At 40.5% G+C, this 25,222-nt stretch overlaps 1 protein-coding gene across 12 annotated transcripts in view; it reads right to left on the reverse strand.

The window, feature by feature from the left end:
- The window catches only part of AKAP9 (A-kinase anchoring protein 9), a 164,714-nt gene that overhangs the window by 116,106 nt on the left and 23,386 nt on the right, over window positions 1–25,222 (reverse strand). For 6 of the 12 annotated variants that reach the window (XR_008310385.1, XM_053265323.1, XM_053265331.1 and 3 more), the window contains exons 2-6: window positions 19,185–19,436; window positions 10,053–10,097; window positions 4,744–4,797; window positions 4,208–4,378; window positions 612–767 (exon numbers count right to left, since the gene is read on the reverse strand). Coding sequence is in view for 11 of the 12 variants with exons in the window: in XM_053265323.1 (XP_053121298.1) it covers window positions 612–767; window positions 4,208–4,378; window positions 4,744–4,797; window positions 10,053–10,097; window positions 19,185–19,436 (678 nt within the window). In the remaining variant the exon portion in view is untranslated. Of the gene's footprint in view, window positions 1–611; window positions 768–4,207; window positions 4,379–4,743; window positions 4,798–10,052; window positions 10,098–19,184; window positions 19,437–20,454; window positions 20,597–25,222 lie in introns of those variants that run through there. The other 6 variants (XM_053265322.1, XM_053265324.1, XM_053265326.1 and 3 more) reach the window with 6 other exon arrangements.

A 25,222-nucleotide genomic window follows, 5' to 3' on the forward strand; every position in this document is an offset into this window, starting at 1 on the left:
TTCAAAAGTAACTGCTTAATAATAAGACATCAGCTGCCTCATCAAAAGACTGAACAAAACTGAATCCTGAAAACAGAGCTTAGGGGAATCTTTCAGCAACTATAGAGAGATAATTTATCTTTTAAAGATCTGTGTAGGTGGGGATGATTGATCACCAGAAGAGAAAGCAACAAGCAATTAATCATCAAGACCAATTTTTCCATTTTCTCCTCTCTGAATGAACGTTCTAACATTTGAGGCATTCAAAGCAATTTTTCTCCCATTTATGATATTTCACTCTTATCAAATGCTTGTATCTGAGCACCAAAAAAGGAATATTAGTTTCAAGGATCTATGAGTGAGGTGGGATTTTGTAAGAAAAAGTGTTTAGCACAAGGATAATCATGCCTTTGTGGTAAGCACTATGACCAAAGTTTCTTTCTAGGACCTTTCAGCCCCTAATCAGTGTCAAACAAACAATCAAGTTGATCTCGCCATCTAATTTCACAAACACGAAATTCCCACTGGAAGTGGGAAATTGCCACTGAAGTGGGAAATTGCCGCTTGTGCAAATAATTGGAGTGCTTTAATGTATACTTTAAAACTAAAAATTGTTGTTGCCAGTAACTTACATGTTGAAACTGAATTTGCAGTTTTTGACTCTGTTCAGTCAACTCCAAAAATTCCCTCATTGTTTCATCCTTTTCTTTCCTTGCTTGCTGCAGATTAGCTGTGAGCTGTGTGATAATGTCATCTCTTTTTTTGATAGCAGCCTCGAATTCTTGTAGCTAAAAGAGGTTAAATTAATAGTTTAACACTATTCAAAAAGGAGCCATACAAAACACATCGTACTAGTTATTCTAATAAAATGTGAAACCTACATTCTGTTTCCAAAAATGTCAAGCACATATGCAACACTTCCCAAATGCAAAAGTATAACAAAATATTGGTTTTCTTGCTAAGAACATAATTTCCGAGTTTAACACTAAAAACATCAACATGTCAAAAAAACCTGATCCTGTACCAAGTTCTATTCTTAAAGTGATGCATTGACATTATTTCACCTTTAAAGCACCTCCCTCCGGCAGATCTTGTGATTGAAACATGTTGGGTATATATGTTTAATGAAACACTAGACACTCATCAGGATATTTCCCTTCCTGTATACTGGTATTTGATTATATCGTAGTTTAAAATTCTATACTCTCTTGAAATGGGGTAGAACTACAGGTTTAAGATGAGTATCAGATCATTTTTGTGATCAGAAGAGAGTTTCTTTTCTGAGTGGTATGTGAAATACTGTATTATGCTGGAAATATATCAGGCAAAGGATGAGAATAGACAATAGTAAAGAAGAAATGAAAAGCAACAAGAGAGTGCCGTTACTAAGAAAAAGAACTTTGTAAATATCCACATTGTTTAGCAGAGTGTGGAACTTTTGAGATGGAAAGAAGGAAAGTATCCTTATTTTTTCCTCATGGCCTGGAGACTGGCTGACATCCTAACGAAGCATATGATTAGGAGGCTCAGAGCTTCTGGAGTGCAGGCAATGCTGGACAATCTTCACTCTCTGGTGCAACAACATATGAGGATGATGGCTGGGGCAATTGAGTGCAGCCTGCATCCCTGCAGATCCTTCTAACGTGTGCTTCTTTGGTTAGTACGTCAGACACTGTGTTCATTCCAGGGGACAGGATGGGCAGGGGCAGGCTTGAAAAAGGGGATTTGGTTCCAGCCCTCACTCTGCCCTTTGCAATAACTTCAGTGAAAGATGGGAAAGGGTGATAGAGAGGAAGGGCATTGGGAAAGTGTTACTGGAGAAAGGGTTGGCATCTTCCATCCTAATCCCTTCTCCCTCTTGGCAAACTTTGATTATTTGCTTGTGTATTCCAGTTACAAAACATTATAAAGAGCTAAAATAGTTACAAAGAGATTGAAGACTGCCTTATAAAAACTTGCTAAGTTGCACCCAAACACGTTTATATAAAGTAACAGTGCTGATAGTTTCTCCCTGCTTTTTAAAAAATGCAATGATCAAGTGTCTTTGCAGCTCCCATCCACATTAAGAAAACCACCTCTGAGATTTTGAGGTATCAAAGGAAAACTCATCTTCAAGTCTATAGTTACATGGCAGCTTTCCTAACTGATTTTATAGAATTATACATTCCTGGCCTCTGTAGATGCATCCAGGTACACTTCTCTGTACAATACATAGTTTCAGACCATTTTACAATTAGTTTTAGATATTTATTTATTTTTTTGGTCAAATACTACACAAAAGAAAGAGAATACCAAATTGACAAAAAACCCAGAAAACCCAAGAGGAAATAAAAGTTTAGCTATTCACTGCGTTTTTAGAATATATAAATTGCAAATCTATAGTAAATATTGTTTGCTGTTACCACAGGACTAATTCAAGACTTTAACCCTCATTTTAAGAGGAAAGATTTTAAAAGAATTCAATACAAACACCAAACAAAAACACACTTTTTTCAACATAAAGTTAAAAGCATGCACTATTTAACTCCTACTGAAAAGCAAATATTCTAGAAGCTAGAATGAAAACATTAGTCAATATTCAAGAAAACACAACTAGAACAAGATTGTACATCTATCAGTAGCACCTAACAAGCTAGTAAACACAACACACTGAACTTTGAAAAATCTTCAGCTTTTTCTACTTATTCGAAATGATTCTTAGAGAAAATTTGTATATCTGCAAATAATATATCCTTTTCAAATATTTCCTAAAATACAAGACTACAGAACCAAAAAGCATGCAAACAAGGTTTATAAATGGTTACCCATCCAAAACAGTCTGTGTTGACAGGGGCATTATATAACACAAAGTACAAATGAATGACAATCTATCAAATGTGAAGAACAGCAAAACAAAGGAAGAAACAAGACTGAAATGGAATAGACAATTCTACCTAAGTTACAATATGGACACAAATTAACATGGTCCAAGGGCAGCTGTGGCACAGTCTGGAACTTTCCCTTTTTAAGCTATTAAAATATGAGTTTCTGTACCACAGATAAGAATTTCCTGAACCATCCGAACAAACAATGGCCAGGAACCAAAGAGTCCAAGTGCTTACTGCACAGACTGGGGCCCTCCCAACTTCCTGGTCCAAATGCAGCCCATTGTTTCATCAGAAGGCCACCAGACATCTTGGGGAAAGGGTTGGGGGTTATGAGAGGTTGCAATGGAAAAAGAGGCACAGAGAAACTCTGGATTGCAAATCAAAGCTCCCTCACATGGACAGAAACTTCTGTCCAATCCACTTGTGTTCAGTGACACACAAATATTCTCTTAAAAGTGTATCAGCCTTATTCCTGCAGTCTCGATTCATCTCATTCACACTAACCAAAAAAGTGGGACAAAGCAGCAAGGGTGGCTCCAGAGGGGTGGCAAGTGCCCCCTCAGACAAGTCATTTCTTCCCCACTTACCCCCTATTTCCATTTCATAAATCTAATTTGTGGGACACAGCTTGCCCACCCATAAATGCACTTTCCCCCTTCTGTGTTCTCCCCCCAATTATTTTTTGGGTACCGCCAGTACAGAGCAGATTCATTTTCTTCGAGACTGAATACATGGTTGAGTAGATTTCTCAACCATACTGCTACCTCATGGGCAGACAAGGACCTCTGAGAAAGCAATATAGACTGCAGGCACACACTGCAGGCACATATGCATGTGATGATGGCATGATGGCCATCATCACATGCATATCCAGTACACACAACCTTCAAAGCCATTGTGCAGCCATAGTTCTGGCAGACATCATCTTATCTTAAAACTAGGACTGTATTTTTATTTTGCTTGGTGCTCAACAGGACAACAAGCTGCTTATTGAATAATAAGGAACATGAGGTTCCCCTGCCATTGTACACTTTATTAAAGAGAAACAGGCTATGTTCAGGATGGTGGTGGGGTGGGGAGTACTGGTCTCTCAAACAGAGGATAGAAATTATCGCTGCTATTAGCCACAGAGCCAAGGGAGAAACTCAAAAACCCTAGACTAAAAATGATGAGGGGGAAGGTAGACAAACGGGACATTCTTGAAAATGCAAAGTGATACGAAGGACCAACACCACTGAAACACAATTACTTCTCTCACATATTCAAAGTACTGTGCGCCTTTACTCATGCATGCCAGGCAACACTGAAGGATTGTTTGTGTTACCACAGAGCATGCAGAAAGCAACATAAGGTAATTATACCTGTTGCAATCCTTCTGTACCATATGCTGCTCTCATTTCTTCTAGCTCTCTGTTTAGCTCTTCAATCTCTTGTTGTTTTCCAGCCAATGCATTCTCCATCATCTCCAGCCGTGTCACTGAATGCTGCAACTCATGCTCAGAACAATTCTCTCCAAATCCAAATTCTTCTTCCTAAACCAATCAAGTTCCTTAGCAGCCCAACTTTTTATAGGGTTTATTCAAGATGAGGGTACTTAAGACATTTCATTCTCCTCAGATGAGATAACAGTTTAGTACATTGCTATGGAAACCTGCTTTGTTAGTATAATTTGCTCCACAAGCACCCTGACAACACAGTTCTAATCCAAATCACAATTTACAGCTGAATTTTGTCTGCCAAATATTATACAAGAAGCAACAGAATACATGTAAAGACAGCAAAAGCTAGTATGGCATGCAAGCAAAAGAATGGCTGTTAGCAATCCTGACACATATACCAAAGCAAATCATTTAGTGTTTTAGTATTCAGTGCCATGATTTAATTTTAAATACTATACCCTGATAAAGTCTGTAGGTATATCTGTTCTTGTCAAAAAACTGCAACCATTTACCTGTATAAAAAGAATGTCTAGATAAATTAAGATTTAACTCAGTTTCTAGTTTTTTCTATTTACATTGGATTTACTTACATTTTTATGATTCTAGTTTTTTCTATTTACATTTAGATTTCTAGTTTTTCTATTTACATTGGATTTACTTACATTTTTCTGATTCTTGTAGTCAGTTAATAGATTTTTTAGGAAGAAAGACATAATAAAGGACACTGCTGATTTTTCAATAGCATTCTCCATAGAAGATATTAGATAAACCATGTGAATAATTTATTAATTTGTGCATTTCCATACCGCCCTCTGCCAAGTCACCAGGGAGGTGGACAAAATCTCAAGATAACAAAAACCAATATCAATTTAAAATAGAAAAATATGTTTTAAAAAATAAAATAAAATAGCCACCATGAAAGCAATCGGCAACAGTAACAAAGCAAGACCCTCACATTCTCTGACCAAAAGCCTGAATAAAAAAGTTGGTCTTTGACTGCTTTGAGAATGCCAGGAGGGTGGTATGGAAATACAGGGAACTGATCTCTCTGGGTCTAGGGCAAGCAAAGAGATACCACACAGTACCTATAGAATTTCAAAACACCATTTAGGTTTATAGAACGATTTGCCATATAAGACATTTTCTTTAAAATAGAGCGTCATAGCTAGCAGTACATGCATGTGATATCAATACATCTTGAGTACACATACATATTTCTGTATATCAGGAGAAAATGGTACAATGGTCCATTGGGTAGCATCAAGACTAACTGCACTGGTAGAAGTGATGTTCTGCCCATTTTTCGCTCCCCTTCTTTTGCCTGTAGCCCCTAGTCCCCCAAAGGTCTTTCTCAAGGGTCAAGAGATACTTGGTAACTGCATCAGATCTAATGTGGATAGCAAAGGTGGCGGCAGGAATCTGCAAAAACCGAGCTGACACACCTTCTGCGAGTGACTCAGCTGCCAGAAGATGTCTCTGCTTGGTATCTGGGGTTTCTCCCCGAAGCTACCCATGCCACACCCAACACTGTGATTAGTGCCCTTCCATTCTCAGGAATGGCTTTTCAAGGCTACAGCAAAGAGGAGGATGATGGATAAAATCAGCAGAACATGGCTTCTGACAACGAGTCTGGATGCTACCCACTGTCTCCCTACATTGAAAAGACTGACACTGTAAAACCAGAAAAAGGTGACAGAAGTCCAATACAAGTTAACCAATGTATTTTTGGTACTTTGAGGAGGGTTAGATCTAAAGATTATAGCTGTTATCAGATTGAAAGGACAAGAAAGGGGACATGTTACCCTCAGTCTTAAGTGCAGGATGGTATAATCTCTGAAGAAACAGGTTAAAAAATTATTCTCTCTCTAGATTTTCCAGAAATCTACAATTTTTTTTGCTGATTGAGGATGTTATTAAAATGCAGTAATTCTATCTATGCTCCTAGTACCCCAGATCCTACTTTTATACTTGCAGCACTGAACAGCACAGCCTAGAAGTAATAAAATTAGGGATATGCATGGACCAGTTCGTGGTCACACTGATCCGCCACAAACTGGGCAGTTTGATTACTCTAAACCGGTTTGAGCTGGCCCATTGGTTTGACCAGCCCAGCTGGTCAGGCCAAAGAACTGGTTCGTGGAGTGGTGGTTCAGTCCAAATTCAGACTGACCTGCTGCACACAGCTTGTGCATATCCCTAAATAAAATAGTGTTCTTCAAATAAAAGGAACAAAAATTACACAACGCTATATATTCGATTCATAGAGATTTTAATATGTTCTCAATTTTTTTTTAAAGACACTCTCCCTATTAGACCATCACATTATTGTCTAGGACATCCTATTCAAAGCTATTATGGTGTCTAGTAATTTTGTACTTAACATTTTCACTTCGTAGTATAAAGTAACAGAAAAGCATAATGAGGTATTATGTAACTGATGACTGCTACTGAAAGAAAATAGGGCATTTTTGGTTTTTTAAAGATATGGTAGAGAATTAGATCTGTACTAGTATTAGATGATTCACTGCCGCCTCCTCTCCCTCCCCTTTTGCATGCACTTCCCTCCCACCCTGCCTGCACTAGCCTTGTTCAGTATTATGTCTGCCAGACTCTAATACAGTTATGGATGTGCTAAGCGGCTTCAATTTGATCTGGCTTCTTAAAACTCCAGAGACAATCCCTGTGATCCAACAGCCTACTATCAGTTCCTAAACTATGTTTTACCATTACATCTGCAGCAGTCCACAATTTTTAAAGTCTGTATCTGTATGCTTTTATAGATGTATAACAGAAGTTCATACTGATTAATGCAAATGTACTTGAAATACAGTTTTCATTATATTGATCTGGTAAACAAGAGGTAAACCTCTACATCAATATACAGTATATGAAATATATTAACTCCCACTGCCACAAGAGGTCAGTATTACATTTGTAGTTCAAGATAAGAACATTTGATGGGGAGGAGGGAGTCTTAAAATTCCCAAAGATTGTGAAAGTGTGTCACAATTTTACAAGTAACTGATTCAATTGAGTTTTTGATATGATGACAACCAAGTAACAATCTTACCCCTCCCAAAACCCTATAACCCCAAAAGGTATTCCTCAGGCAGGAAAGGTTTTCTTTTTGCTTTGCTAAAAACAAAAAACCTTAAGACATGCAAGTGTTTAAATCAAGTTTTACAGTTAGCGGATATTTTGAACTCAAGTGGTTTCGGATTTGTTCTGACTGCAACAGTTTGTGTTTCTACAAACAATAACGGATCCCACAAGTGCAGTTTATAGGGTTGCCAACTTTCCATTGCCTGAATATGGAACACAAGTGTGGGGTGTGTGTCTTGGGGGTAGGGTCATCTGTGGCTGGGGTCATCCTTGAAGCCTGAGTAGCAATGCGTTTGTAAAAACAAGAACAAAACAAGCCCCATGATTTCACAAAGCTTCTTATTTGCACAGACCATCCCATGCAGACATAGAGTGTGTGTCAGGTGAAAAATTAAGAGAATCCCCAGATATGCGTGTGTGTGTGTGCGCGCGCGCACACACACACACACACAGACACACTACATCCCCTGCACCTTCCCCTCCGAAAGCCTCACTGAAAGGCTTTTTTATCTGCCAGAAGTGGTGAGTTGGTTAGCAGGAGTCTGTAGGTCTCTTTACATTTGATAAGTCAACAATTAGCAACTTGCAAGCTGTAAATAAAACCAGGCAATTGCTCCTCAAGTTCGCATAGCAACTGGGGCCTCTTTTGTAAACTTTGTTATTTCTTTTGCATTATAATATGGACTTCACCCAGACTTCAAAAGGCTCAATGAGCCCCTGGTTCTCCATTAGGAAAAAACAGCAGTTTGGGAAAAGAGATTTTTGCCTCAGGACCGGGACTTCCTGTATAATACAGGGCTGTTGGGAACGCTAAAACTTTACTAGTGTGGGGTTAACTGATTTCTTTACCATCTTCTACAGCAGGGCTGCACAACTGCAGTCCTCCAGATGTTCTTGAACTGTAGCTCCCACAATTCCTATCCAGAGTGACCAATAGTCAGCGATGATGAGAGCTTCAATCCAACAACAGATGGAGGGCCAAAGTTGTGCAGCCGTGTTCTATATACAGTAAGCATCTTGTGATCTGTTCTATAGGAAAATGAAAGTCTTTGGTGCAATTTGAAAACTTGCACACTTTATTGATAAATATTGTTGAAAATTGCCCAACCTAATACCCATGGGTTGACAAAAGACTTGAATATTTAAAAAGTAGTAAAGCTAACTCCCAGCATACCTTGTGGAATTGTATTGGAGTTAGGCAAAAGGAACAGGAAAGAGAAGGGCAGACTAGAGATTTTTAGGACAAGAGAGTTTGGAATGGAAAATTCTCCAATTTCCTCTGTAAATCTCAGATGTAAATTATAGGCCCACATGAATAGATTCATTAGCGCAATTTATTTATAAGCATTGCTGGAAAGTTTCTGACACTTAATCATATTAAACATTTTGTTAGCAACCTTGAGATCTCTGACAAATATACTCCTCTGAATATGGAAACAATCTATCAAAGGTCGCTTTCCCCCCCGGGGCTTCTTCAAGGAGTGATGCACTGACACTGAATGAACACAGAACTAGGCTATTGCCACCATAAAGTCAAAATAAAGTCTGGGCCGTGCCGCTGCTATTCCCTGCTAGTGCTTGCTGCAAGCAGACAGAGCGCATTATTATGTGGGATCACACAAGATACAAGTTTCAATATGTACAGAAAACTGATTTGGGAAAAGATAGATGTTAGAATTGTCAGATAAATAATTTTAATCACTTGTAACTCATCTAATTAGCCTGCCAGATTTAAATAAATGTGCAATTATCAAAAACTCAACTACACTTCTTGAAATACTGAAACAACTGTGAGCATTAGTTCCAGTGTTCCCTCTAACAGGGATTCCCAGATGTTGTTGACTACAAATCCCAGAATCCCCAGGTGCAATGGTTTTGTTTGGGGATTATGGGAGTTGTAGTCAACAACATCCAGAAATCCCTGTTAGAGGGAACACTGATCAGTGCAGATGTAAAAAATACACCATTGTGAAGACCATGATTTCATACTAACAAGGGGAGAAAGGGAGTGTGCAAGCCTGCAGCTGACTCCCAATCTTTTAACCACTGTGTCCCTACCAGGTCTGTACATATGCACAAGTCTCAAAGCTCAAATGGATTTACTCATGCACCACTGAGCTCAGAGTTGCTGACCAAGTTTGCAAATTATAGTGTGACATGTTGCAGCTTTGCTCCTTCTGAGTATTTCCTTAATAGATGTTTTCTCAACAAATCTTATTATAAATTAATTTTTGCTTACTCTCCTTGGCATTTAATCTGCTACAGAAGTGAAAATATATAAACAAAATTCATAACCAGAACTTAAATAGTATAATGAAGTAACAAGACAGATTTGAAACCAAGAAGTTATTACACAAGTTGATGAAACCATTCTCTTACTATTCCAGCAGGGTTCTAATTTCTCATTTCACACGCTGCTGGTTTAATTTAGTGAAAAATATAATGCTCTAAAAACCAAATGAATTTCATTTGGAAAGATTTTACATGAGCCACTTCCTCTCTCAGGGACCAATAAAGGAACAGTGTAAATATTACGATGTCACAGCATTTTAAAGTGAATATATTACAAAATACTTGGGTTTTGCCTTTAAGTTAGGAAGAGAGTTAGTAGATCTGTAACACAAATGTCTTTATGTAACACATGAAGCATTCATTTTGCTCTTACCTCGGAGCTATAATCATCAGCTGTGGTGGAAATCTCACTTTCCAGCTAAAAAAGGATAAAAATAAATAAAAGGACAATATAAGCACAGGTGTGCCAGACTTCACATAACCAAATTCTCTCCACTGGCATGAATGCAGGAAGCATTTCAAACAGGGTGAGAAGAATAAATCTACCTATTCAATATTGCAAAAGAAACACCATTCTGCCACTGAATCTTCATCCTGCTCCCTGACAAATGGTCAGTTCAAAGTTGGCGATTCTCTGCAGGTCATCAGCAAAGGGAGGTAATGACAACTTTCGGTAACTTAAGAGGCATTAATCAGTATCATCTTTCATTTCTAAAGCACCTAGAATTAATGTGCTGTACAAAAAAAGTATAGGGACAGCAAAACTAAAGACATCCCTATGGAGAATACACTACGTAAGCCCTAATTATGTTATAATAATGGATATTACTTGTTTTGTTCAACCCATTCTTTTGCAAACAGTTCAGTAGCTTAGGTTGATATCTGAACATTAAAGAACACACAAACAATCCATAGGCTAGTCAAAACTTGCACTTTTACATTAAGCTACTTAAGGAATACTGAAGTCAACTGCTCTCATCCAATGGCTCCTTCTGCAAGTTTCAGAGTACATAAGGAGCTGTGGAATGTGTATCGCTTCCATGGATAGGTTGGTAATAGTTATGCACCACTTAGCACACACAGAGTGATACTTCCCAAGGAAGTGAATGCATAATTCTATTGAACGGGGCCCCCTAAATGTGTATATACCACAAAACATAAAGCTGAAACATAACACTATGATTTGTATACAGTCGTGGTGGTGTCACCTTCTTTCCAATCTGTCTGGAAAGGACTAGGCACAAACATTTTTAAAATCCCACCCAGAAACAAATGGCCTCTAAACTGACAGTCTACAAAGTAGAAGAGACATTTGAACGGAGGCATTTCGTTGGCAGCCCACCTCTCTTCTATTGTCTTTAGAAAAAATACTGGTGATGTGCCACACGTGCCTAGTAATTGACAATGCACATAGAAGAACAGCAAATGAACAACATTTGCATGCCATCACATCCAATTTCCTGCCTTGTCAGCTGGAGCAGATTTGTGTTTTTCCCTGTGAAATTGCTTCACCAATAGAGAATTTGATGCTATGAGTTTAAACCGGAAACTGCAATTCTGTTTGTGTTCTCCAACTGGGGTGATGTGAAAAGAGTAGATGAGGGCTTCTCCCAAGAGTCCACAAAGCACAAAGAAACTTTCAAAGAAAGTTGTTATGAATTACATCATACCCTTTCTTTTGCTTCAAGGAGCTTTGGGTAATGTGTATTAAGCAGGATTGTGCAATGAAGACTTGATTCAATTCAAGTACCCTTGGCACTTTAGGTCCTCTCAGTTTGATCCAAGGTTTCCAGTGGGGTTCCTGCTTCCCTTTGGCCCAGTCTAAAGCGGTTACTTCAATTTGAGGACAAAACTTTGCCCACTCCCCTAACTCCAACTCACCAGCATGGGCAAAAGGCATGTTGGCTCTACTTTTACATTTCTCCCAGCGCAGGAAGGGAGCAGCATCTTTCACAGCATCATTTCTACATGTAGCCTGGAAGACCTTTCTTTCTTCTTCCCTGAAGTCCTAGGGAAAGCACAGGCGTTCCTAGGAACTATAGTCTTTTCCAGGACTGCTACAATGGCCACAGACTGTCTCCTGCCTGTGCCAGTAAGTAACTACAAAGGTTGGGTGGCAAGACAGGGGGAGGAGTTGAAGTGGCAGTCTTACAGCCACAGGGGATTTAATTCAGACCAAACAGGTGGTGTTCAGATCCGATCCGAAGCTCTGGTGACTGAATCAGGCCAAATCTCTTCTGAATCAAATTGGCCACCAAAGCTTTACACAGTCACAATATTTAATGCTTTGCCCGTTTTATCATCATACCAACCCTGTGAGGTAGGTTAGAGTGAGAGAGGATGATTGGCCCAAGGTCATCTAGTGAGCTTCAGGGCTAAGTAGAGATTTGAACCCAGGTCTCCCTGGTCCCAGTCCAACATTCAAACCACTACTACACAATGGCTCTTAACACCGTACATTCTCAGTGATGCTGATTGTGTGGCAATCAGAAGATAACAGAGTGGGAAGCCTCTTGTCCCATCTTGAAGCATGTATACAGAGGAATATTCTCTTTATCTGAGGAGAGGAACTGGAGTGCCAGGATCCCAAGGAGAGCTTAAAGAAAATTCCAGGGATGCATTACACAGTTGCACAGAACCCAACTGTGGGACTTCACAGAAGCAGCAGTGAAAAATATTAATAATTTTAGGTTTTCTAAATGTGAATGGGGCTTAGATAAATTCATGGAGGACAAGTCTGTCAATTAGGGATGTGCATGGAACGGCATTTGTGTTCCGTTCCAAGCTCAAAACAGAACGTCAATGCCCGGATAGTTCTGTCAGAACAAGGTTGGGACACCTGAAACACTCCGACTGCCATTTTGGACTCCAAAGCGACACCCTTATGGCCTCAGCACATGTGCAGCAGCCATTTGCATGGTGGCGCTAACCACACAAATGGCTGTTGTGTTTGCGCAAAGGCCAGAAGAGTGCTGTTTTGGAGTCCAAAATGGCACTCAGAACATTTCAAGTGTTCTGACTTAGAACAGAGTCATTCTGTTCCAAGCTCGAAACCTGCCCTTCATTTGAAGGGCTTTCTGCTCCAAGCTCAGAACACTCGAAATGGCCAGGTTCGCAGTCGGAACGTTCCGATCACGAAGTGTTCTGAACATCCCTACTATCAATGGCTACTGCTCTTGATAGCTATAGGGTACCTCCAGGTTCAGATGCAGGATGCCTCTAAATACCAGCTACAGGGGAGCAACAGCGGGAGAAGGGGCATGTCTTCATCTCCTGCTTGTGGGCTTCCTGGAGGCATCTAGTGGCCCACTGTGGGAAACAGGATGCTGGACATGATAGGCCTTGGGCTTGATCCAGCAAGGATCTTTTTATGTTCCTATGAAAGGTCTGCTCTCATTAACTTACTTTAGCTGGAAATAATGATCACATATTGTCATAAACCACACTTTTTAAGTTCTTAAGGCATATAGCTAGGAACTGCCCAGATGACATGGGCACTGTTCTGAATGGTTCCAAGAAGTATGCATTTCCTTTTGGGACTGAAAAAAATGTTTGGCTGCAAATGCCTATTTGCTCTGCCAAGAAATTATTGAAAGTTAAAATCCTAGCCAAACAGATCAAATTAAGTCTTTTATGCACACACATCCAAGGAATCATGTGCCTAGTCCTACATGCTCAACAGGAATTTGGACATAAGATTCTTGACCACTAGCCCTTTACACTGCTATAGGGCAAACTACTTTTAAAACTGAAGAGTGCAGTTAAAACTGCTTTGAAAGGCACTCTTTGCAATATAGCACAGGAGTCTGCTCCTTAAAAGTAAAATGATTCTGGGGTATCCAACTCCTTCCCATCACTGTTTTAATGCATTATCCTCTTAATAACACAATTTTCAAAATAATATCCCTACTCTACCTTTTCCTATCATCCCTTGCCTAATGTGCCAGATCTCCTAGATCGTTCAACCCAGATGGTGTTCAGTGCCAAATGTTGACAGGGAAAGCAAATCCTTCAAGAAATGAGCAAAGAGCAACAGTATATTTAGAAAGGGGGGGGGGAATCCCTTGTAATTCTGCAAATAATACTGTTCAGAAACGCAGAGGATATTATGTCAAATACTGAGGGAAGGTGAAAAAGCAGATAGTTCAGAAAGGGATGCCTTAAATTTTTTCATAAAGACTTATTTAATTACTTATTTGTCCCATTATTTCTTTCTTTGAAAATATTTTTTTTCTTTTATCCTATCACTGAAGGCTTAAAACAAGTAACAATACTCTAAGGTAGTTTATCCATAAAAATTGGACTGTACATTCAAAATACTAAACTCGATGTTACCAGTCTTCACATACCCAACCTTTTCAAGATAAGTTTATTATCTTTCAGACATTATGTCTCAAAACATCAAGCAACTTTCTGTCAAATGGAATAGCCTGAAATAAATACGATATACAACTGTATTTCTAAAGGGTATTGTGGTGGATCCATCTCGGACAGTCAACTGACTCAGTGATATATGCATGGTTGAATCTATCTTCTTTATATATATTTCTTTAAGGCATACCCATTGCTAACCCCATGTGTAGCAGCTCTCACAAGAGTTCGTGAACAGAAATACAATGATTGGGCAGTGGAGATTTCATGTGCAGATAGGGAGGAGGAGCCTGTGGCACCATGGTGATTGGGTAGTGGGGATTCCATATGCAGATAGGGGGGAGGAGCCTATGATAGTTAAGGACAGTTGGAATGCAATTCTTATTGGTTGGAAAATGTTCTTGATTGTAGAGGAGAGGGATCTATCTATTTATCTATCTATAAAAAGGGATAAGGAAAGTGGAAAGGGGTCTGCGAAGAGAGAGGTCTTGATGGAGAAAAGAGCCCCTTCAGGAAAAGGAGGCTGCCGTTGTGTGAATTAGATGAGGAAACAAGATGAACAAGATCTGTTAATTCAGGAAGACAGAGAGAGAGAGAAAGAAAAGAAGAAGGGAGGGGAAGAAAGACAGAGGGGACGAGCAAGTGGAGGAGAGAGAGAAAAAGAGAAAAGGATAGGGAGCTGCAGCTTGGCCAAAAGGTGCCAGCAACGCTGCAGCTACAATCAAGAGGGGTGAGAGGAATGTAGTAAAGGGATGGAGGAGTGACCAAGAGGAGTGAGGGGGATCTAAGCAACTGGAGAGAGGAGGAGGAGCAGGAGTACAGCTCAGGTGAGGGTGGAGAAATCTCCAAGGTGAGGGGACTATGGAGGGGGTGAGGGGATGCTCTGCCAAATCCCCACTGCCAAATCACCATGGCAGATGCTCTGGGCGGGTTAACCTAGTATGTCCTATTTATTAAGGTGTACCACACTACTGCACTTCCAACTAATAAATATTCATTACTCAAAGAAATCTAGTTTGCAAGAGTTTTCTTTTCCTTCTGTTTTAGTATGGCTTAAATAAGATACACTACATTGTCCTAACACTTTCAGAACTTTGTATTCCTTACAAATGTCCTTTCTCTACTTTTTCTACTCCTTTAGATCCATCAGGCCAAAGAAACTTTTGTCTTTCCTAGAGAGAATAACTCTGTTACAAGTAGCCTATTTTCTCTTCCAGTTCATTATGTGTAAAGGACAGAATTTCCTCTTTGTTATCATTTACATTTCTTGAGGCAGAAATGAAATTTCATGTACAATGCAGAATATAATCTCCTTTTGTACATACAGATATTCTTCTGTATATTTACTTACTTAGTGAAGCTATTCTCATGATCACAGGAAAGCATGCTAAGGGAGCCCAGCACACTTTTCTGCGGTTGTGGGAACCACTGGGAGCTGCCGGGAGCCACATGGCTCCCAGCAGTTAGCCCACTTAAGTTACTCCCCTCTTAAATGAGGTTAGCGGAGTAAGTGCTCCGCTTACTCCACTTTGGCGATTGTGAGTCGCCACAGCGCAGCTCCATGCTGTGGCGAATCGTGAGGAGACCCCCACTGGGAGGCTAAAACAAGCCTCCTGGTCTTGGGAGTCTTCCCAGGATGCCCCATGCACTTGTGCGGGGCATCCTGGGACTTCTGGTGGCCAGGTGGCTCCCAATCCCCGCAGGCCCTACCGGGCCCGTGACAGAGCAGGTAATCGTGTGGGCAGCCAATCCGGCCACCCAGGGCTCCGCAGGTGCTCCTTGCCTAACCCCATCCAGCTCTCCATACTGCTTATGTGGAGAGCCTTACTGTTTTACATTTGTATACTGCTTTTCAACCATGATTCTCAAAACAGTTCAAAGCAATTCACTAATACGATCAGATTATCAGATTCATGTGTGGATCTTATTGCCCACACAATGATAGATCTGGGTGGCGGCGGCAGAGGGTATACTGGGAATGAGTGGATGTTTTTCAGAGTCCTTTCCCTAACCTACCAGAAATTCCTGCAGCCACTAGTGGCACAGCTACCACTACTCTGAGCTAATAAAGGTATTAACCATCTCAGTTATTTGAACTCTCAGAGTAATGGCTGTTTGGTACACTATCCATTTCACTCATAATGTAGGTACAAAGCTGGGTTTGCCACTAAGTGTACAAGAACAGGCCTCCACAGATCTACTTCACAACTTGCCAGAACTAAAATAACAAGCAGCACACAGATCCTCATCCCAGAGTTCTCTGCTAAATGCACAGAAAGTGGAAAAGATCTCTCACAAGTCTGCTTCAAAGCTCAGCACACCCCCTCCCCAGTACCATCATTCTCTTCCTTCTCCCATGCAAGGAAAAGTGGGAGAGGCTCTCTCCATAATGCTGGGTTTTGAAGCAGACAGACACAGACAATGTGTCCCTTCTACCCCTCTGAACTTCAGCCAATCACAGCAGCTTGATGAGTTTACCTGTACAATAAAGGACTCTGTGTGTTTGTGTGTGTGTCACATTCATGTGTGACATTTTAGGTGTAAACTTAAGATTATCATAGGTTATACCTAAAAATGTAATGTGTGAAACAGCCCTTAAGAAATGCTTCATTTAACTCAAAAGCAGCTTGCCAAAGTAAAACTCATAAATGTCACCTTAAAAGTGTAAAGCCAGTTACTATATTGTAACCAACTATAAATCTGTTGGGGTGAGTGTGTAAATAATCAGAAGTCTGCAGTTAAGTAGTGATGTGGTTGTAAATTCATCATCTACACAACTTATAGATGACATCTACATTGGCCAGGATTCATGTAACAACTCAACTAGTTCTGTGCATTAAGGGGGCTTTGGGCTTATATTTTTCAAGCAGAAACCCTCATGCCACAAGGTAATTTCCTATATGGAAAACAGACTGTTCAAGTGAAAAGTCTCATCGAGAATGGCCATACCCTTGGCAATACCAGAAGTAATTCTTTAAACCTCAGTCACTGGAAAATATTTTTCTGCCTACTTACATTTTATCAGACAATCACAAAGCATATATCCTATACATTGCAGCACTATTCCTTTTCTCAAAGATCTCTAATTTCACATCCATTTGCAAATCCAAATCTTAATCAAGAACATCTACTGCTCTTCTCAAATTCTCCCCAGGACCTCGAGACACTGAATTTGCTTAGTCTCAAAACCAATGCACTGAAGCACTCTTTGGAGGTCAACTCATAACTCTCGACAGAGAGACAAGAATACTGATACCACTACGAAACTCTTTCCTGAAGAGGTACTATCTTTCCCTATATATAGCACTTCAAAGGATGTTAAGTGTATGGTTACGTTATTTGGCAGTGGAGACATGGAGACACATTCTGAAGACTAAATCTGAATAAAAATGAAAAGGGTGCAAATTACACTCTTATAGCTCATACTGGCAGTATTTCTTTAAGTAGGATCACAAAGATTCTTAGCCTGCCACAGCAGTAGTCATTTTAGTAATATTCCATTTCCATGTGTCTCAAGGAACATGTACATAATGACGTGATATGGCAACATTTCTCATCTAAGTCTTCTCACAATTGCTAGGTTTCATGAGAGTTACAAATCTAAGGATGAACTGAAACTTTTGATTATACCAATCTTTTAAAAAAAGCCAACCCAAATATTCTAAGGCAGGTTCCCCACTCAAAGGGCTCCCAGGGCCCTCTAACATCTGCACCCTGCAGCTGCACTATTTGTTTCCCCATCTGAAGACTGGAAGCTTGAAGCCGATACATTCTCAGCTATGTGTCTGCTGCAGAAGCAGAGGGAGGAGCGTGAAGACACTCCTGCTCTGCTCCCGACTGGCTGACTACATGATGCCTCCCCTCAGTCTGACTGACAGGCTTCAGAAAATTAGCACTAAGTACTCCCATAGAAATTAATCAGACAAGTGAACTCGTCCCAATGATTTCAGTAAGACTGTTTATGAATGACTTAGTGTGGATGTGAACCAGTGTATAACACTGAAACTTGTGATTTTAAATATATATGTGCATATATATGCACACACACACTTAAGTTTTACAGTTATACGAGGGGCTACTCCAGTCACTGGCTTACATCCAGATTAAGTTACTCATAAGCAGTCCTACTGAAATTAATTATTTCAGTGGGAATACTCATGAGTAACTTAGTCTGGATGTAACCCAGTGTGTGTACACACACACACACACACACACACACACACACACACAACCATTTAAAATCTCTGTGGGGTACCTGAGCTGATGGTTTGTGACAGAAGGGGCACACTTATTTAAAAAGAGGTTGGGAATCCCTATTCTAAGGTAATGGAGGCTTACCAACTACAACAGGGCCGCACAGCTTTGGTCCTCCAGCTGTTTTGGGGCTACAGTGGCCATCATTTCCAGCCACAGTAGCCAATGGTCAGGTATGATGGAAGTTGTAGTCCAAAATCTGCAGGAGGGCTGAAGTTGTGCAGTCCTGATTTAAAATGTGTTTACATTAGGTTATATTCCCAGTGGTTGACTACTTGAATGGAACTATTTCCAGTCATTACATCTATGGGTGATTTTTGTGTGTGGTTGTCAAGGATCTACAAAGGTTCTGCAGCTGGAGGCCATCTGGAGGGCACTACCTGTAACTTTAATTTTAAATAAACATCAGTACAGAATTTTGCATGGAGAGTTAGTTAACAATGCAGGACAAGTTAGCTGGCAATGGTACTCTTTCAGAATACTGGATTCTGAACAGGACTGGATCAATACTCTGTTTTGAATTAACAATCTTCAGACGGCAAGTGCTTCTACTCACTAATGCCTATTTTTTATTCCTTCTAAGAAAATACAGAATATCTATTTGCCAGTGTCTCACAAGACAATCATTTCCCATCTTTTAGAATTAGAAATGCAAAATTTCTAATTAATCTATTTAGAGCTTTTAAAATATACATACGACAAAGCAAATCCATGAACTACCCTGATGTGGAAATGAAACCACTTTATAAAGAACACATTTAGATGGAAAGCTGCACCACTGAGGCTGAACATTTTTGTGGAATAAAGGTAATATTCTAATTCCCTGTTTGGAAATCTATTTAATAAAACATAATTTTTCTCCAAAGCCAGAAGCACTTACCTCTGCAGTATATGTTTGATGATGCTTGATTATTTCGTCACTGTGCAAAGTCCTCACCATAGCAAAGTCAGATGCAGCAGCTGCTCCTCTTTGACAGCTGTGTGCAGATACATCTTCTTGTGACTGCTCAATCTCCAGACCTTCTTGCACCAATTCCTCGTCTTTGGTATTTGATACCTTTTTCTTTTTTTTCTGCTTCTTGGGTGCATTCTGCCCATCAGAGTGTGCTTTCCTTTGCCTAAATTGAGCAAGCTGCACATAAAAGAAAATCCTGTTAGGGTGAAAGTTTTCCTCTTTATTCCAAATGACACTAATTATCAGGGTTTGCAGAGTGTTTTCTAAAAATCTCCAGAGTGATTGCTGATGAAAACCAAGCTAGATGTTTGTGTGCAACCCCGTAAATCTCTCTGGATACTGTTGAATATGAAAATAACGTCATAAGTGCTGCACGTAATATCAGCACATCAACACATAGTATAATCAGATTAATACACAACTGCAGACTTCACACTAGCTAATAACTTACCTGCTTATAAATAGCTTAAAATCAATTTAAAAGCATATATTTGGTTCAAACTATGATCTGATATCCCCGTTTTGCATTTCTCACCCCCAGGCTGATAGCTCTTATTATGCAACACAATAAGAGTCCTATGTAAACTATTTTATATGGTAGAAGAAGCTTGGAAAAAAAAGAGAGAGTTCATTATATTAAAGTAATGAAATCTATCTTCTGAATGCAAAGCATAGAGGTAAATCCAATAACTGTGTAACATAAGGCAGTGGGCAAAATTACCAAACAGCCTACCTTGTAGCAAAACATGTCTATGAACAAAAAGTCGCAGGTGAGCCAGACAAAGCACAGCTGAAAACCAATTAGTACATAAGCTATTCAAATACTGTAAGTCAATGCCTTTTGCACAGCTTATCACTTTTAATGAGATATAAATGGATTTTCACAACTAAACCACTACAATACATTTTTCTTAGCTGGAACCAAATATAGGTTCCAGCAGGAAAGCAACCAATTTACGACATTAGAGTAAACATTATAGCTCCATAATTATTAACTGATTTTATTTCTTAAGGAGTTCACAGCTATTTACCTCTTATGACAAATCATGTTGCTTAAAACAAGTACAGCACAAGTAAGACCCATATAATAAGGAAGAAAGGTGGGGGGGGGAATCCCATGCCTTTTGGATAACAGACGTCAAAAGATAACATTAGAGATTATACAATACAAGAATATTGCGCTCATGATATTCACCAGTCCAGAAAGCCAGGACTCCATTCAAGCTCTTCGTCAGACTCAGCTGAATCAAAAAGGTTTCAAAGTGTTTGATTAAAAAAAGATCTCCCTTCCCAGTTGCTGTATGCTGGAACATGAGCCGTTTCTTCCATTTATCAGTCAGCCTCAAACTAGTAGCAAATACCACCAGCAAAAGTAATACAGTATTTGCCAATCAGTCACAACATGCTGCCTAACTAGCTACTTTTGTTCTTCTTCAAGTACAGACGCTTCATTTTCCCAACGGGATTCGGGGGTCTCTCGTCCTTGATGAGACTGCTGACAACCCAGCAAACATATGATTCCTGCTCCACTCACAGAAGGACCTTGAGATTTGCTGAGCCAAAAATGTTCACCTACGTATTTAGCACTTGCTTCCTCCCGCTCTCCTTTGCCTTCTTAATTAGCTTACCCAATTAGCATAGCCTTTTCTACTTTTAAATTAGCAAAAATTTAAAAATTGACTTAAAACTTAGGAAAGCCAGTATTTAATTAGTATTCTGACCAAAAGAAAAATAAAAAACACCAGTACCTCCCAAGACTAGAGATTCCCTAATATCCCCTCCAGTTAATTTGCTGCTATCCCCATCAAGCTCAAATAAACAATAGAAAGCACAAGAGACTTATCTTCTTAACAGAGGAAAGAATGGCTTTCAATGCCCTTAGCCTTTTACACAGCCAGTATTGACATCCAACAATTACTTAAGGTTGCAAATCTGCCTACTTACATGCATAACCGTCCCACTGATTTCAATAGGCTGTTTTGTTAACCCAAAACTACACAGTGGACAGTTGCAATCCTAGTTTGTTTCTCGTTAAATAAACAATCAGAATGGCTATTCGAATGTCAAAAACAGAAGAATGGAAAATATAACTTTCATTAGTTATATCAAATATATTTGATGAGATATTTAATGTATGCCAACAAAGTGGACCAACTCTTTTCAGGCTTAGAGTGGCTGGGATCCAAAGAACAGCGCAATCAGTTCCATGCACCCACCCAAGTGGGCTATGGGCTTGTGTTTCACAAACAGCAGCTCTTCCTACCCCATGGCAAACCACTTCTGAAACTAAGGGGACATTCAGAAGCAGTCTGCAATAGGATATAGGGACCTGATAGTTTTTTTTTAAATGTCAAAAATTCCATGGGGCATGCTTAAAGTATGCATGCTTTGTGAATACTGGTCAGTATGAATACGGATTTAACTGAATTTTAATAGTATATTTGAAAGAGCATATTATAATAGAAATGTAATTTGAGAATGTGTAAACACATGACAGAATCAAAATATGCATTGCATTGGATCCAAAGATGCTATTGCACTAATAGACATCAGGAAAGTTAGGTTACTTACTTGTAACTGAAGTTCTCGTAGTGGTCCATTGTCCATTCACACTTAGGATGTCTGTGCAGGTACAGATGACACCTTGGAACCTTCTAGAATTAATTTATTTTTGGCAGTAGCCCCACCCCTTTCCCTCAGAGAGACCCTTGCCCGCCCACTCCCTCAGTCTCCGACCGCTACAACAGTACCTTAAAAGGTGACCACTGCTGTGGGGAGGAGGGAGAGTTGTGTGAATGGACAATGGACCACAATGAAAAGTACAGTTACAGGTAAGTAACCTAACTTTCTCTGTAGTGGTCCTATTGTCCAATCACGTTTAGATTAGCAAGCTACTAACCTGGATGGCAGGTGAAGCGGGCCTCTGTGTGGCTCCTATGCAAGCACTGTGTTCAGAACCGTTGTGACAAATTGCACATAACCGCAAGATTGCAAGTCCAGAGCATAGTGTCTGACAGAGGACCATTCCATGTTGCCATGCAGCATATGGCACCTAATGGAATTCTTCGCGAGAAGGCTGTTGAGGTTGTCATATCCCTTGTAGAGTGGGCATGGGGTGCCACTGCCACTGGTGGGTGACAGTAGGACAGCGTGTATGCCAGTTTGATCACAGAGGTATCATGCTGAAAGGCACCGACGTGAGATCTGTTTTCCAATAAGGCCAGCAAAGCAGACAAAAAGAGCAGTGGACTTCCTGAAGGGCTGTGTCCTGTGCAGGTAGAAGGACCGGGTCTGCTTGACATCCAGGTTATGCTACACTCGTTCAGAGTCTAATTCCAAGTTTGGGAAGAAGGTTGGAAGACAGATTTCTTGGGAAATATGGTATTCTGAGACTGCCTTTGGTAAGTCAGTGACGTCTAAGTGAAGGAGCACCTTGTCTTTTTGGAAAGACAGATAAAGTGGATCCACCCGCAGGGCACAAACCTCTGACACCAGCAGGCTGAGGTGATTGCTAGAAGAAACTCAGTCTTGAAGGTGAGGTGCTTGAGGGAGCATGTCACCATGGGCTTGAATAGCTTCTGCACCAAAGAGGTAAGCACTCGTTTTAAGTCCCACAAAGGAGCTAGTCTGGCTGTAGGGGGAAACAAGCAGAGCAAACCTTTGAAGAAACGTTTTAACAGGTCCCTTTGAAAAAATGTGGACATGGAGGGTATAAGCGGCAACGGCAGCCAGGTGAACTTTCAACGAAGCAACAGATAATTCTGAGTTCTTAAGTGTCAACAGGTAAGAAAGTATAAAGTCAACAGAGGAGTTCTTGGGAGAGAAACCCTTATTGGTGGTGATGGCAGTAAAGTGCCTTCAAATGTGCAGACAAGGGGAGTGCTGGCTGATTTAACTCCCAAACAGTGCTGCGTGGCTCCGTTTGGGAGCAAAACCACGTCCTCGCATCTGACATAAGACGCAGAGCGCGCGGTTAAATGCTCACTGTGTCTGATGTCAGATGCAGGGGGCAGGGCTAGGGGGCTGTGGGCTACGGGGCTGGCGGTGGCAGAACTTGCCTCTGAGGGGCAGCGGCCCAAGTTCTTTGAACCTATCTGCTCAATGGTGGCTCTGTCCCTAGGTTAGTTTTGATTTTTCCCAGTTGACTTGTAGCCCCAATTTCCATAGTAATGGTAGGGTTGTGTCAATGTATTGACAAAGCTCATGTTCTGTTTGGGCCATTAGGAACCAGTAGTCCAAAAATGGGAAGAGCTGGATGAAGTGCTGGCGTAAATGAGTGACTACCATGGCAATACATTTTTAAAATATTTGTGGGGCTATGGAGAGGTAAGTCTTTGTAAAGGTAGATTTTGTTCCCTAGGCAGAAGCAGAGATATTTCCGGTGGGATCGATGGAGATATGAAAGTATGCATCTTTGAGATCTATTGATGCAAACCAGTCATTTCTGAATAACAGCTGCAAGATGTGATTGAGCATAATCATCTGGAAACAATGGTAACAGATGAAGTCGTTAAGGTTGCACAAGTTTAGGGTTGCAGACCTTCATCTCTTTTGGGGGATTATGAATTAACAAGAGTAGAATCCCGAGTTGATGCTGTGGTGCACTCTTTGGATGGCCCTCTTGTCTAACAGGTTGTGCACCTCTTACAGTAAGGTTGGCGTAGGGGAGGTAACCTGGACCCCCCAAAAAGGGTGGGAGGTTCTTTAACTCTATAGCGTAACCATTTTCTGTTGTTTTTAGCTTATGCACTCTTTCTAGAGCGTTATGTGTCTCCTTTCCGAATAGGTTTTCTCTGTCAAAAGGCGAAATCTTCGATTCGTAGCTTAGCTTCAGGTGAAAGTGCTGTGGATTTTAACCAGGCATGTTGCCACAAGGCTACTGCCGCCGCCATAGCCATGGACCCGCAGTCTGCCTCATGGTGAGCTGAATGCAATTGTTGTTTGGTGATTTGAAGTCCTTCAGTAAGGAAGATCATCACTGCCTCTCATTGGTCCATCTGTAGTATGCTGACAAATGGTTCCAATTTCTCAAACAAAAAATGTGTATATGAAGCCATGCATCCCTGATCATTCAAGATGCGTAGCTGAAGGCTTGTGGTTGCATAGATCCTATCCCCAAAGGAATCCAGCTGCCTGACAGCTTGCTCAGCTAGGGATAACAACAGTTTATGTTTGGTGACCGGTTGTGAGGATTCTACAACAATTGAGTTTGGTTTGGGATGCTTTAATAAGTATGGAGCATTACTTTGATAGACCTGGTAGAGATTTTCCAGTCTCTTGGAGGTATGATGAATTGAAGTGGGTTTTAAACATGCACCTTTAACTACTTTTGTGACTGTAGGCCAAAATACAGGACCATTGTATTGTATAATACAGGGTCCTTTGGATTGTATAAGGCCAAATACAGGGTCTTCAGAGGAGCTTGATGGGTTTCTAGGCCTAAAGAGGATGCCATCCTCTGTATCTGTTCTGAATAGGGTCTGAGCCCGTCAGTTGAGAAGTGGATCATCTCTCACCAGTTCATCTGAATGAGGAGAATCCAGAGGGAGTCTTTGTGAACTGACATGCTGTCATCTTCAGTACTGGATCCTGCTGAGTCATTCTGTGGGCTGGGAACCTTGGGTTCCAATAATGGAGGGTCTGGGTTAGACTGTAGATCTGTTTGGGCATCACAGGCTTTAGGCTTCAGATTTGATTTGGGATTTTTGACTGGTTTCTTCTTCTTAGCAGCCATCTCCGTAGCTTTAACAGAGTGAGTCCATGGAGGTGATTTCGAGTGAGATCTAGATCTGAAGCGCCTATATCTATCCCATTCTTCTGACTTCCATTTAGTGTGTCCCCCTGATGGTACATGATTGATTGGGGTGCCACTAGCATATTATTCTATCCTGGGTCTGTGGAACTCTAGATCACATCTGTCAGGGGATTCGGTCAGGGGATGCTTTGTACCTGCAGTCAGGGGG

The sequence above is a fragment of the Hemicordylus capensis genome, chromosome 6, assembly GCF_027244095.1.
Source record: "Hemicordylus capensis ecotype Gifberg chromosome 6, rHemCap1.1.pri, whole genome shotgun sequence".
NCBI lineage: Eukaryota > Metazoa > Chordata > Lepidosauria > Squamata > Cordylidae > Hemicordylus > Hemicordylus capensis.